General features: G+C 44.4%; 1 protein-coding gene across 1 annotated transcript in view; it reads left to right on the top strand.

Annotated features, from left to right (window-relative positions):
* Nucleotides 1-15,552, top strand: part of Slit3 (slit guidance ligand 3) — a 593,945-nt gene that overhangs the window by 48,229 nt on the left and 530,164 nt on the right. The window contains exons 2-3 of the mRNA XM_057774230.1: nucleotides 664-735; nucleotides 6,454-6,525. Of these exons, the coding sequence (XP_057630213.1) occupies nucleotides 664-735; nucleotides 6,454-6,525 (144 nt within the window). The remainder of the gene's footprint in view (nucleotides 1-663; nucleotides 736-6,453; nucleotides 6,526-15,552) is intronic.

A 15,552-nucleotide genomic window follows, 5' to 3' on the forward strand; every position in this document is an offset into this window, starting at 1 on the left:
GAGGCAAGATGGCTTCTGGGAACTCTGAGCTGATTTAAACCAAAATGAAAATAAAATGGAATAGATCGACTCACAAAATGCTAAAATACGGAAGTATCTGGCTTCAGGCATAAGCAGATCCAAACGCTAACAAAACACCATGAAGAGTGTCTCTTTTCGTCATCTGGGTCTGGAACACTGCCCTTTAGTGATACAAGATGCCTTCTGGGAACTTTGACCTGCTTTGCTACCCCAGTGGATAGAAAGTTATTCTTTGAATCATGCATGCATTCCTGAGACAATGAAAGGGATTGAAGGTACTTAAAAGCCTGGCCAGGGTCAACTGCTCCTCCCTGGAACCCCTGGAATTTTGAGGAGGCCTCAGTTCTACTTGCATAAATTAATCTGAAAATTGGGGGGCGTAGGGACACTGAGAGATACGTTTGTTACTTGAAGAAAGGACCACAGAAGACAGGCAGTTAAGTGTAACTGGGTTCCACTGTGTACATAATGAAAGGCTTATTCCATACAATTTCCTTCAGGTTAGTTGGGCATGCTCAAGGGATATCATTAATCATTGGAATTGCCTACCCCCTGACAGGCAGCGTTCCCCCAGTCTAAGCCATTGAATAGAGTGTAAGTGTAACCTGCAAAGATCTGACCTGAGTTTTTGTTCCATTGCAGTGACCTGGACAGAAATAACATCACCAGAATCACCAAGATGGACTTCGCTGGACTGAAGAATCTCCGAGTCTTGTAAGTAGCAGATGATGTGCCAGCGAGTTTTCATTTTCAGCTCTTCAGCCTGTGAAAACGGTGCGCTGCCCTGACATCACATTCCCAAGCTCTGGGCCACAGGAATTCATGCTTCTGCGGCAGAAAGCCCTTCATTACTGTACCAAGTGTTCACAGATATCAGATTGTATGGCTGGATGCTGCTGGCTGGGCGAGATCGATAGAAGGACCGGGTTCCAGTGACAGGAAAAACAGAAGGCAATAAATGAATTAAGTCAACATGCCCTGCTTCCTGGATGACAGCAATGTCAGGTTGACTAACCATGCCTTCCCTTCCAGAGAGATTGTAATTTCTTCCCCAGCTTGTGCATTAAAAGAGCAATTGGGACAGATGTTATTTATCTTCCTGCTTAATGGAGAGGAGGGGAGGAGAGATGGAGAGGGCCAGGCAAGGGCAGACTCCTTGTTGGCCATTCCCAGCTGTGCAGACAGGTTGCAGAATCTGAGGTAGGCGTTGATGGAATAGGGAGACAAGGAACGGCGGGTTTCCTTTCTGAACATTGTAGCGTTTTACCTAACCCTTGGTTTGGGTTTCGTAAGGAGATGACTATGTACTGTTCATTGAAAAGCTTGACATTCAGATAAACGACAGCGAAATGATTGGGTTCTCTTTCTTTCCTTCCTTCCTTCCTTATTGCTGATGTTTACCCATAGTATGGCTCCTGCCCAGGAGTGCAGCCTGGGAAGTTTGGTCCCAGCTTTGATGTTATTTGTGTCATGGAATCTTGGCTGGTTCATCTTTATTGGCAGTTGCGGCTAACTCATTGCTACCAGATTCCACTTCTCTTAACACACATATTTTTTAAAGATTTATTTCATTTTGTATACATGAATGCTTGCTTGCCTGCATGTATGCCCACCATATGTGTGCCTGGTGTCCTCAAAGGTCAGAAGAGGGCATCAGATCCTCTGGAACTTGAGTTACAGATGGTTGTGAGCTGCCCTGTGGGGGCTGGGAATTGAACCTGGGTCTTCTACAGGAGCAACAAGTACTCTGAACTACTGAGCCGTCTCTCCAGCCCCTCAGCCCCCTGTTTCCACTCACAGCTCTTCAGAATAGAATGATTTTGTCCTTGGGACAAGAAGCACGAGATTCTGATTTGATTTGGGATTCATTGCCCATGCTACTTTGGGGAAATCCTGTACCCTCTTGGATCTCAGTTTTCCCTTCAGCAGCGTAGTGAGTGAATGCTTCAAAGTCCTCTCAATTCTAGTTATACACGGAGCGCTTCAAGGCTTTGACATTTTCCCAAGCAGCGTTTGATTACTGTCTGTCACTTGTGAAGCAGAACTTCGGTAATGTGGATCTCTTGTTTGAGAAGCATTAGTAACATTGCTTAGGCTGATGGTGACCAGCATTTTTTTTTGGTTACTTACCGTGGACATGGTGCCTAGTCATAGAACAGAACATATGAGGTTGGCGTTATTATGGCCCTTTCTTTGCAGGAGAGGAAACAGCAGAAATCTCAGCTCCACGTAGTGAGTGTGAGCGACAGAGCAGTTGGAACTAGAATGCATGCAGTACTTCTGTGCTTGCATAGGAGGAGGATGGGGAGGAGGAAGGAGAGGGAAGGAAGTACAGCTCCAGTGCATGGGGTCTTGAGGAGGGAGAGGGGAAGGGCATGCAACTCTGGTGTGCAGAGTGTCGCCTGAGTGGTACTGGGGACCAGTGCACAGGGATGCAGGAATCTGATGCAGGGCCTCCAGCTACCAGATGCTCCCCCCATGGACCTCTTCTCTCGCCACCCTCAGAGTGAAGACCGACCTTGAGCTAAGCCTGTCCTGTGCTCTGAGCACCTGTGTGTATGTCAAGCGAGTAACTGCTCTGATAAGGTCTACACCCATCGGTAGGGAGGTTGGCAAAGATACAGGGGGATCCCTTGGTTCAGTTTTAGGGTACTTTGTATTAAAAGACAAGGCAGGAGACTGCTGCTTCTAGGTCATTTGCTGGCTTAAAAGGCAGAACTGTGTTTAGGCATTTTTTTCTTTGTGTCTTTTTTGCCCCATTTCTTCCACTTGTTCCTGTAAGAGATGTTTTTTCATACAAGTCAAAATTTACCTAATGTTTCATTTTCTAGCCAAGTCAAAAATAACCCTTTGATTTTCTTACTGCTGCATCAGAAAGACTAATAAAAATTCCAATTTCCATATCTGCTCTCTGCAAATAGAAAGTTTAAAATAATCACAAAAGATGACATTCGTGTCTTCCGCGGAGTCTACAACCCTCCTTTGACTACAGTTTATCTTTTGAGTTAATTGGTGCATTCTTCTATTTTGATAAGCAATACCAAAATGCCTTTTACTCCTTTTTTTTTATCGACTGTTAATAGATCTGTTTCATTATCTCCCTTATCAGCTCACAGACAGTTCCTTTCAAGTGGCCCTTTAATTCAGTGAAAGAAATCCGTTAGGTGGAATAGCGGAGAAGCCTTCTAACACCAATAAAATATCCAAACATTTTAATCGTATTTCCCCTCCATCCATTCTTCTCCGCTGAGTAACCTAGAGAACTCTTTTTTATTTTCTTTTGAAAAGCTTTCATCACATGCTGGCATAGTCTCCATGTCTGCTTCTTATTTACAGTTTATGGTGAAGCAATAAAAGCCTCGATCGTAGTGCATAATTCGAGCTTGCCCCCCATTTCCATGCAGAATGTCTTCTGTCTGCTGATATGGTGCAGGTGAATGGGTAAACAGAGAAGGGAGGCTGGCGAACTTCCGTCCCATCCCAGGGCGATTTTCCCCTAAGTGAAGCAGAGATGTAGGCGTTGCCTGCAACCATCATCTCTCCCACAGGTTGGGAGCAGGGAAAAGTCTCTTCTGTTGGTATCAATTATATCCTTTTTCTGAGTAATCCATTTAAGGGCTTGCTGTGTTCACAATGTGGGAGCCAGCTTTATCGCAAATGGGGTTAATAAAAGAGTTTTAAACTCTGCCCCGGCCGTCATCACAGGAGGGCCATTTCCGATTCTAATCTAGCGAAGAGAAAAGGAAAAGGGAAAAAAGTGCCAAAGAGCTGAAATGAACAAAGTCTGTGTCCCCCTAACTCAGAACAGACACCGGCCTTGGACAGCTCTTGTGGGAACCGAAAACCTAGCCTGACCATGATCCCACGTCCTCCTGCGTCTGGTCGGTAAACTAGGACCTGGATCAACAGCTTTCTTATGTGCCCTTCGCTCGCAGTGTTGCTTGCCATCTCCCTGCAGGTTTCGTGGCTCACGTATCCACTGACAGATGCTATTATTTGTCGAGTGGTATTTCCTGGGCCTTTCAATGCCAGGCACGAGGCTGGACTTGGATGGGTTTAGGAAGTCAGTCTGAAAAGGACCCTGGATACCTTTCCAGTAAGGACCAAGGGATACTGCAGGGGCCAGGTGAGGAGAGCTAACGTTGACAGAAGTGTGGATGGGATGAGATGGTACAGTTCCTCAGGCTGGCGAGAACAGAGCCACAGCTGCCTTGAGGCATTGGGGAGCAATGGGAGCAACTTGATCTTCGAGCCCAACAAAAGCAGCTGTGTCTTAAGTAGAGGGACGCAGTCACCCTGGAGTGGTTTGATAGAAGGGCAAATTTCCTGACCCCACTGTCCTTCCACTGTTCCCAGCTCCTTCTAGTAAAACCCAGTGGCTGAAGCCAACATTAAGTAGAGGCCAAGACGTTCTTTGGAAAAGTCACTGCAAGCCAGCTTCCCAGGGCCTGAGCGAGGTAGGGAAGGGAGAGAAAGCTCGCATGCAGATATCGCCCATCTCTGTTTCTGTTAACATAATGAATACGAAGCTGAGAGATACGTTCTAGGAGGTCAGAGCGAAGCCCCTCCATATGTCCGGAGGTTGACACTCAGCTACTCTCGAGTTAGTCCTTGTTCTAATTGGAGAAGAATGACAGTGAGTGCTGGTTGATTTTTTGATTATAAAAGTCTGGCCAATCAACCCCCTAGTCACTAGCATCGAACTGACACCCTGTATAGTAAATGTGCTAATAAAAGTCTGTTAGCTTCCCAGGGCCTCCTTGCCATATGGCAGAATGGAGATGAGGAGGGAAGGAGAGGGGAGGGGAGGAACATTTATTAAAAATGACAGTTTATTACTTCAAACGCCGGGCTTCGTGATCTATTTAATCCATTTTTATTCTTCCAAGTGCTTCTGTGGTGTCCTAGTTTCTGTATTTTACAAATGATGAAACCGAGTCTTGAGGATGATGACTAGTGTGTTCATTACAGCACCACCATCGAGTAAGAAGGAAGGCAGAGATCCTAAACTATACTGGGGGCTCGGAAGTCCTCTCCTTATCTGTGTGATTCCCCTTGGGCAAGTCTCTTAGCTACCCTGTTCTTACCTGTTAAGGGAGTGGCCTGTCAGGGACAGAAGTCACATAAATGGGAAGGCTTGAGAGGTTGAGGATTCCGATGAACAGGCTGACCCTCCTGGCCCATTAATATTTGCACACACAAATGTGTTGCGTATTTGAGCCTAACGACCGACCATTGCATGCCCTGATAGAAATCTCACATCATTGACTCACCATGTCCTTTATGGAAAAGGCAGTGTGTGTTGGTCCCAGAGTTGTGGGCTGACAGGTAGACCACGGTACTGGGTTGGGAGTATGAGGAAGTAAGATTCTCTTCTTTAATCTTTGGGAAGAGAGAATTTCCCCAATAAAGCAGGTTGACCCTTAAGCCTAAAACATGCCGGAGGTTAGGCTATCCTAAGGGGTGAGGTCATCGTAGAAGGTCTGTTATAGAATGAAGATAGATCCTCCCTAGGCCATGCTTCTGCCATTCCAGAGGAAACTGGGGTTCTGCTTAATCTCCTCTTCCTCTCAATCACAGCTGCCTGTCCCCCAAACCCCACGCAGCCACCCAATGTAGTCCCTGTCATTTCTTGGCCCATTTCCCACCCAGAATCCATGCATCATCCTTGTGTCCCCTACCTGTTCAACTAATCCTAATTTAACACCCCCCCACACCCCCCTTGGTAAACTGAGGAAACAAATGTCTCTTTGTATGGTCAACTCTTAGGGCGAACCCCGTGCGTGGATCAACTCACTTAGGCAGAGTGACTAGGACTTTTAATCACCTGCTGGGAGAACTTAGAGACACGGCACAGCTTGTAGCCAGGCATAGGGATGACTTCCGTGAGGTCATGAGGTCGGTATCTTTAGGGGGTTGGGATGAACCTGGCCCTGCTTGAGGGACTCTCTGGGCCCTGGCTAGCTGTCTTCAGCACAGTACTGTTTCTCTGTGACTCTGTCCTTTCTGTGAAGTTGAGCAGGGAAGGAAGGCCCTTTTCAATGAAGTATTTTTGAATCCTTGGAGGAGGGAGCTCCAAGGGAAGAGGTGTTGGATGTACGTGGTTTCTCCAAGGAGCAGCTTTACCTCTTCCATTTCTGTGCAACGTTCTGCAGTTCTCTGGAAGGGGTGTGGGGGGGCACATTTGCTGGGAACGTTCTTAAAATAGAGACATGGAAGCCAATCTGTCAGGTAGACGTGTGCAGGCGGCGAAACTCTGGTTACCGTGACACCACATTGGGATGCAGTGATTTTTGTCCCAACAAAATGATTGTAGTGGGGAGGACCCCGGGGTCCTAGGAGGGGATATGTGATATGGCTGCACAGCCTAAGGCCTCTGATGAGGCCCCTGACTATTTCAGTCCCTGACCCTGGCTGCCTTTCTGATTCCAGGCATCTGGAAGACAATCAGGTGAGCGTCATCGAGAGAGGCGCCTTCCAGGATCTGAAGCAGCTGGAGCGATTGTAAGTAAAAGCACAGCCTTGGATTTTTTTTTTTTAAATCGGCGTTTATTTTGTTTTGTTTTTGTAAATTGGTCTTGTGACCTTGGTTTAAAAACAAGTCTTCAGTGTTCCATGGAATGTTTTCTACTCTATTTAAAGTTGCTTTGAAGCCTGTTGCAGAGGTACCGAGATCCATATCAGTTGTTCTAGAAAGGATACAGTGGCCTGCATTGCATGGGGGCTAGAATTCTTCTTCCTGGGCTTTTGGTTTTCTCACATGGGGCTGCTTCCACCCAGACCTCAGCTCCTCCTTTCCCATAGGAGTGAGCTAATGTCATGGGAAGCCATTGGCAGGTCCTCTACTGCTTAGGCTTCTCCTCCTGGGACTCTTGTGGGAGAGGAAGGATGGGCGAGTGGGCGCAGCCTTCCGCGTGCCTGCCTTTCCGAGCGCCAGCCTGTCTCTGGAAACCCACACGTTTCCACGAGAGAACACATTGCCACTGGTTTAAAATAGGCCGCTGTTCTGACTTGATCAGAGGGTGGGCAGCAAGAGAAGTGGGGCTGGGAGTTGGATGGGGCCTCCATTTATTTTACCCGTGAACGCTTTTGCAGAGAACTCTGGGGTCGTTTTGATGAGGAAGGTTGCTCAGATGGTTAAGTGGGCAGCTTCACCTTTCCTCAGTTAATCATAGCTGACAGCTCAGAACATCTGGAGATTTGCTTTCTGCCCTCTGAGTGGGGATTGTCCCTAAGAGCACTTAGTCATGCTGGTGGGCGGCTCTCATCGATGCCTCCCCCTGCAGCCCCATTGCCCTGACATTTCAGCTTCGTTCTGTACTGGGGGCTGGGACTGCAACAGTCAAGACTCTGCCAGCTTACCTGAAAAAAAAAAAAAAAAAAAAAAAAAAAAAAAAAAAAAACACGGCTCTGCTTATCCATCTTGTTGCCAAAGCTCGCTTGCTTGGAGCCGAGTCTCCTTTTTAGAGCCTTGCTTGGGTGAAATGAATTGTCCGACCCAACTTTCTTTTTTGTGTAAGGTGTCATCCTTTCTCTAAGTCATTATATTCAGGGCCACATGGCAGCAGGGACGGTCCTTGTCTCGTGGGGATTAATATATCCCAGAAAAACGCTTTTCTTTCCACTGTTGTGTGGACTGTCTCATCCGTTGTTTTCTTCTGGATCAAACTCCAGCATGGATTTTGCTATCACTAGTTTGCAAATATGACATTTATTTCTAGCAAGAGAAAAAAGTTATTTAAAAACTTACATTATCTTTGTTTATGTTTTGATTTTCAAGTTTCCTAAAATTTAAGTTCTCCCTTTTTTGGACCAAAGAAAACATAAAAGTATTTTAAAGTATTTGTTAAACCTTGTTCCTCTTTGTGAAATAACCAACATTTATATAGAAAAATAAACATATGGTCCGGTGTGAAAAAGCCTCCTCTTGCTTAGTTTTGTGATTAGTCGGGTAAATAAATCCTTAATTTGTTAATTTCATGGTTGTTGGGAGGGAATTAGTGAGGGCTTTGGAGACACCGGGAACTCTGTGTGTGTTTCACATGCGATCCTTTCTTTTATTCTACTCCCCCTGCCAAATTACAACAAGCAACAATGAGGTGTCATTACCCTCATTTTGCAGATGAAGAAACAAAAGCCCAGTGAGAGTAAGCTATGGAATTGTCAGGGCTGGGGAGGAGTCCAAGCCACATCTGTCTGACATCAAAGCCCGCGTCCTCTCATATCCCTGTGTTGCAGACACTAGATGAAGTGTGAGCTTTAGCCGTGGCCCTGCAAACAGCCTCTCATGTACCCATTCAACTCCAGGGAGGCTCAGGGAAATATTCTGGCAAAGGTCTTCTTGCTTCAGAGTGGTGAGCAAGGCCAAAATACCATACGTGCCTGGGAACCGGAAGGGATTACGATTGCTGAGCAAACCTGGCTCTTTGTTTTGGTATATGAGGTGGGTAATGCTAGCTGCAATGCTACATAAACCCTCAAATCTCAGTGACTTAGCACACTGGAAATTTACTTCTAATTCCTGCAAACTCAGTCTGGACATTCCTGTTAGGGCCTCTCTCTCTCTCTAAAGTACGCTCAGGGACAGGAATCTTTCATGCCTTGATTCTGCCATCTTTATATCTTGGTTTGCAGTGTACAAATGTATCAAGTCAGAGAGTAGAGAAATGGCATGGAGCACTGAGCACCGGAAGTTTCCATGTGAGCATGGGAAGAAGTATACCATATCCATTCTTACATCCTGTGAGTTAACCATGTAGCTGTAGTTAAACTGCATAGAATACTGACAGAAGTGACCGGGTTCTATGACAGGAGGCAGGGGCAAGTTTGGTGGGTAGGTAGCCAGCCTGACTTCTGTTGCAAGGGAGCTGGAGAGGTACTTGGGCAGGAAGATGGGAAGTCTTTGCCATTTAATAGGCATCAGAGTCAGCAAGAAGGTAGGTGTGTGTGTGTGTGTGTGTGTGAGAGAGAGAGAGAGAGAGAGAGAGAGAGAGAGAGAGAGAGAGAGAGAGAAAGAGAAAGAGAGAGAGAGAGAGAGATCTGAGATAGATAGATAGATAGATAGATAGATAGATAGATAGATAGATAGATAGATAGATAGGGGATATGTGCGGGGGAGAGAGAGGAGAGAGGAGAGAAAGAAAGTATGGGCTTGAGAGATAGGGAGAGAGAGAGACAAAGAGAGAGAGGGGGGATGTGTGTGTATGTGAGGCAGGGAGGGAGGAGAGTGTGTATGTGTGTGAGAGAGGGAGAGAGTGAGTGTGTGAGAGATGATAGATGATAGATAGATAGATAGATAGATAGATAGATAGATAGATAGATAGGGGATGTGTGTGTGTGTGTGTGTGTGTGTGTGTGAGAGAGAGAGAGAGAGAGAGAGAGAGAGAGAGAGAGAGAAAGATGAATCCTTACTGGTGTTAGTCTGCTTTCTATTCAGCAGTCTGCTTTCGGTCACACTGTGGGACATGGAATAAGAAAATGCCATATATTTCCCATTAGCCTCTGAAGAAGTAGATGGTGGCTGTGCGCTGTGCCATCTGTAGCACGCTCCAGGGTCTCCTTACCCATGTCTCTGTGTTGCATAATAGAATATTTTTATTGGTTCTGTTCTAAAACACAGCCTAAAAAGTAAATGGATTGGGATAATTTCCATTCTGCGTGTTTTATTCTTGGCTTATTCTCTTGGGGGCTCACTGGGAAAGAGAAGGGGGGTGTTAAATTTCAAGTCTTAACTTAGAAGACTTTTCCTCCATGAAAGGACCCCCGAACTGCGTTAGGTACCCCTCTCTGGTAGATCATTTCCTATTGCAATAACAGATCACGGAGGCTGGGTGCTTTATAAAGAAAAGTTGATTTAAATAATAGTTTTGGAGGCTAACAACATAAAACTGGGTGACCCTATCCATAGGGCCTCTGGTGGGGGCTTCATTAGCTGTGCTGCATCATGGTGGGAGCTTACATGAGAAGGAGAGATGGGTTATTTAGGGAGGTAAGAAGCTAGGGAGTAGGAAGGCACAGGCTTGCTCTTCTTTTCTTTTCTTTTTTTAAAAAACAAAATAAACCAACCAACAAACAAAAAACAAAACAAAACAAAAACCCTTTTTTCTCAGAAGCCATGTGGTGGTGGTGCATGCTTTTAATCTCAGTACTTGGGAGGCAGAAGCAGGAGGATCTCTGTGAGTTCGAGGCCAGCCTGGTCTACAGAATGAGTTCTAGGACAGCCAGGACTGTTACATGGAGAAATCGTGTCTCAAAAACCAGCCAAGCAAGCAAGCAACCAACCAACCAAACAAACAAAACACATGTTGATCTCAGGAGAACAGCAAACTTACTTTTCCATGCCAGTATCAGTCTCTTATAGAAGTCATCTGTGTCCTCTCCGCCCCCCCCCCATGGCACTATCACCTCCCACTTGGTCCTGCCTCCTAAAGGTTCCATGGTTGTGTCGTGTTTTACTCTTGTCTTTTAGGGGGCCCGCCACCCAGCTCCCAGGTAAATCACTGAAAGAGGCTTGTTCTTAGTTATGATTGCCTGGCCTTAGCTTGGCTTGTTTCTTGCCAGCTTTTCTTAAATTATCCTGCCTACCTTTTGCCTCTGAGCTTTTATCTTTCTCTGTTTCTGTACACCTTTCTTTATACTTGTTTCTTCGTGGCTTACTGTATAGCTTGGTGGCCCTGCCTATCCTTGCTCCTGCCTTGCTATTGGCTGCTCAGCTCTTTGTCAGACCATCACGTGTTTTAGACAGGCAAAGAATCACAGCTTCACAGAGTTGAATAAATGCCGCATAAATAAAAACCACACACCTTAAAATAATACCCCCCAACATTCCATGGCCTGTTAATCCTGCCACATTTCTGATGAGGCTATCCGCACATCTCCCTCACACGCCTTCCTGTGATAGTGGTGCATTGCTTCATTATATCCCTATTGTAGTGTTGGAAACCGTGCCTTCACTTCCTCTTTCCATATTGTTTCTCTCCCAAACAGTGATTCTGTTGTGGGTAGAATTATGGCTCATTTAGTTCCTCCTAGTTTTAGAGCCCTGAACAAGGAGTAAGTGTAGATACTTAAAGGGTATTTACTATACATACTTGATGTTTTATTTTATACCAGTAGATCTCAGCGGGGACTAAAATTCCCCCTCCCCTCAAGAGGATTCTTGGTGATGTCTGGAGACATTTTTGATTTTTACAATTGGGGGTAAAAGCCAGTAGTCTGTCCGACAGATCTTGAAGTACTTAGGACATCCCCCAAGAAGGAATTCTCCAGCCCCAGATCTCACTGGTGCCAAAGTGGAGGAGTCCTCGTGATGGGGGAGGTAACATGCCAGACACTTCCACAGCGTGACCTTGGTATGATGAAATATAAATCTCAGACCATTGCTGTGAGCTATCGTTCCTAGTATGTTTACGCCAAATCTGCCTTAGCTAGATCGCAGATCTTTTTTCCAGAACGTTCCAAGAGAATGAAGCTTAGTGAAACCAGGGGGGAAACAAATAGACAAGCCCTTCCCTGAGGTAGCCACTCCAGTCTCCTCAAAGAGTCTGTCTCACGAAAGATGAGGCCATGCCATTGATTTGTCTAATTTAAACAGCCCAGGATAGCAAGAACACTACCATCGTTGGGAGAATTAAGATCATCGGAGCTCCTTTAATTATCTACAAAGTGATGATGCTGTTAATGTTTATTGCCTTATTAAACTCGAGGATGGTTGCTAGAATCAGCAGGACAGCCTCTTAAAAGCATAGTATAGAATGCAATAGCCAAGGGGAGGGGGAGGCATGTGACAAACTCTATCACTAATTCAAATGAAGGATAAAAGGAAAGAAAAATTATTGGAGAACAAATGGGGCAGATAGACAGTAGACGACAGTCAGGTTCTCTGTGTAAATGCAGGTGCAAGATTAGTTATATGTAGATGGCTAAGCCAGCAATTAAAACACACAGAGTGGTAAACTTAAGAATCTATAATACTTAACGTGCTTTTTTTTTAAAAAAAAGTTTATTATTTTTTTATTAATTAATTTATTTAATTATTAAAGATTTCTGCCTCTTCCCCGCCACCACCTCCCATTCCCTCCCCCTCCCCCAATCAAGTCTTCCTTCCTCCTCAGCCCAAAGAGCAAGCAGGTTTCTCTGCCCTGTGGGAGGTCCAAGGACCACCCACCTCCATCCAGGTCTATTAAGGTGAGCATCCAAACTACCTGGGCTCCCACAAAGCCATTACGTGCAATAGGATCAAGAACCCATTGCCATTGTTCTTCAGTTCTCAGTAGTCCTCATTGTCCATTATGTTCAGCGAGACCGGTTTTGTCCCATGCTTTTTCAGTCCCCGGCCAGCTGGCCTTGGTGAGTTCCCGATAGAACATCCCCATTGCCTCAGTGTGTGGGTGCACCCCTCGCAGTCCTGAGTTCCTTGCTCGTGCTCACTCTCCTTCTGTTCCAATTATAAAATGGGGCACTGAGCTGAACAGAGACTTTTCAACAGAAGAAGTTCAAATGGCCAAAAGACACTTAAGATCGTGCTCAACTTCCTTAGCAATCAGGGAAATGCAAATCAAGACAACATTAAGATACCATCTTACACCTGTCAGAATGGCTAAAATCAAAAACACCAATGATAGCCTCTGCTGGAGAGGTTGTGGAGAAAGGGGCACTCTCATCCATTGCTGGTGGGAATGCAAACTTGTGCAACCACTTTGGAAAGCAGTGTGGCGGTTTCTCAGGAAAGTCGGGTTCAACCTACCTCTCGACCCAGCAATACCACTATTGGGAATATTATTTTTAATTATGTATCTGTGTGTGTTTGGGCATATGAGTGCAAGTGTTAGGGTGTCCCCTGAAGCTGGAGTTATAGGCCATTTCAGAGCCCCCTGATGTAGATGCTGGGGATTGACCTCAGATCCCCTGCAAAAGCAGCAATAATTCTTAATCACTGAGCTGTCTCCCCTGCACCCCGATACTTACATAATTTTCTAAAAATAAATTAAACGTAAAGATGGGGGGAAGGTTGGAAAATAGTAATGTAGGAAGTAGTATTTAGAAAACACCAAAAGAATGTACTGAATAAAAGAGTCTTCTTGTAATACAGAAACATTATTGGGTCTAAAGCAGGATATTTCATACTGATAAATACAGTTAATAAATATAGCGAGTCTATATATGTGGCTAAAACCATAGCCTGAAAATATGCAAGGCAAGTATTGCTAGCACTAAAAGAATTAACAGGTTCATTATATTTACTTCTCATTAACTAAGAAACAAAACAGGCACAATTATTAACAAACAAATATTTTAATAACAAATCTTGCAGCCCTGCTCTAATTGATGTGTCGACAACACTGCAGGAACAACTGTAAAATATTCTTTGCAAGCACATAGGAAACTGTTACCTACTTGAGTAGAATGCAGGCCCCAGCTGGAGATGTAAATCATTGGTACAGCGCTTCCCTAGCATCTGCCAGGCCCTGTGTTCAGTCCTGGGTGAGGGGGAGAAGGGAGAGAGGGAGGGAAGGAGGGACAGGAATAAGATAAAGGGGGGGGGGAGAAGGAGTGAGGGAGAGGGAAAGAATGGGGAGGCAGGCTCAACAGGTACCAGAGGACTAAAATCATGTGGACCGCGGTCTCTGACAACAGAAAATATTAAAAATAAGTAAGGGATCTGTAAGCAGACCGTTTCAAAATTTTGTAACTGAGTCATATATTTAAATAACTTCTGATCCAGAGAGCATGTTCCAATGGGATTAGATCATCCATTTCCTGAGTGCTAATAAAGATATGATATGGTATTGGATATAAATTGCAGCCAGAATTCCAAGATGATGATGATGATGATGATGATGATGATGATGATGATTTTGCTTTGCTCTGTCAGGTCCTCTCTGCCACATGGACTGACACCTCTGAAACCATAAGCCAAGTAACTAGCTCCATAGAGTGTCATAGGATATATAGTCATAGCTACACAAAAAGTCATGGACACAGTGGTGAATCCAAGAAAATTGCTCCAAGCTATATTTCCATTTGCCCCTTTATAACAACTACAGAGGAATTGTGATAAGATGGGGGATAAAGACATGGGATACTCTGGTTCCTTTAAACTCTTCAAACTCCTGAAAACAAGGCTTTCAACCCCACTCCAGGAAAGGCTTGTTATCAATGCCATAGTTTTCAAAATGCTAGATAAGCAGAGAAGGAAAGAGAACTTAGAAAGTTCCAGAAGCTACCAGAGGAACCAGCACTTGAAAACCCCAAGATTGTATTTTTCGTTGTTTGTTTTGTTTTGTTTTGTTTTACAATGAAATAGGGCTTAACTTGAGAGATTTAAAGGTGTGAGGTGTCTTTTCCTTGCCCTTCTTCCTATAATTTCAAGGAAATTTATATTACTTAAGAAATGAACAAACAAGCCAGATGTATGGCTCACACCTTTAATCCCAGCACCTGGGAGACAGAGTCAGGACTCTGTAAGTTCAAGGTTAGCCTGCTCTGCATAACGAATTCCAGGCCAGCAAAGGCTACATCGTAGAGGAGAGGGGATGGGAAAGGAAGAGAGAAGATTAATACTGAAGATTGTGCAAAGTTGTTTTAATTAGGAAAATAAAAAGAATATGGGGCATAATCACCTCCCTAGAAACAATGAATACAAAAATAACCTATAGCGAAAATAACATTTACAATTGAACAGCTGGCAAAACTAGCTATAAGAATGAAGATCCTAAAAAATGATTAAATAATATAATCAGAATTTTTTTTTAACTCAGAAATGGCATGACTGGAGAAAAGCAAGATTCGAAAGGAGGGGTAAAGAACCCTAGAAGGAATTTAGAAAATGAAAGAAGCATTTCAAAATGAATATTGCCAATAGTGTCTGAAGAAGAACAGCTGGCAGATGACACTACCCAGCCCCATGTCTTACTACAAAGCTACAGTAATCAAGACAAGATGAGATGGGGAAAGAGTGTAACACAAGTCGATGGAGTATCCCAGACACACACACATGAGTAGGATCAATTGATTTTTTTTTTAAATAAATGAAGTTTCAAAGTTCAGTGGAGAGAGAAGTCTTTTTAACAAACAGTGCTGGGAAAATAAGAATATCCATACGCAAAGGAATAAAACAATGCAACCCTTTGCGTCTTACACTGAAGGGTTTGGTCTTTCTTCTGTTGTATTTTCTTGCTTTGGTCTGGTCTGCTCTTTTATGCCTCCGTTCCGCTCTTTCAGAATGGAAATGATTGTTGTCACTGGGTGTACTAGTAATGTGTAAGTGTTTTTATTTTATTCTTTTATTTTATCTGGGCTAACAGCTATATGGCTTGAGTCTCAGAAAAGATTCTGGACTTTGAAGCAGTTTTGGTACTATTACAGACTGCAGAAACATTCGAAGTTGGACTGGTGTATCTTGCATTGGGAAATGGCTGTGAGCCTTGGAGTTAGAGTTTGGTTGGGGATTGTTCCCCGTATGCTCTTGTGTTTGAACACTTGGTTCCCAGCAGTTCCACTGTTTTGGGAAGCTATGAAACCTTTACACGG

This window comes from Chionomys nivalis, chromosome 7 (assembly GCF_950005125.1).
Source record: "Chionomys nivalis chromosome 7, mChiNiv1.1, whole genome shotgun sequence".
NCBI lineage: Eukaryota > Metazoa > Chordata > Mammalia > Rodentia > Cricetidae > Chionomys > Chionomys nivalis.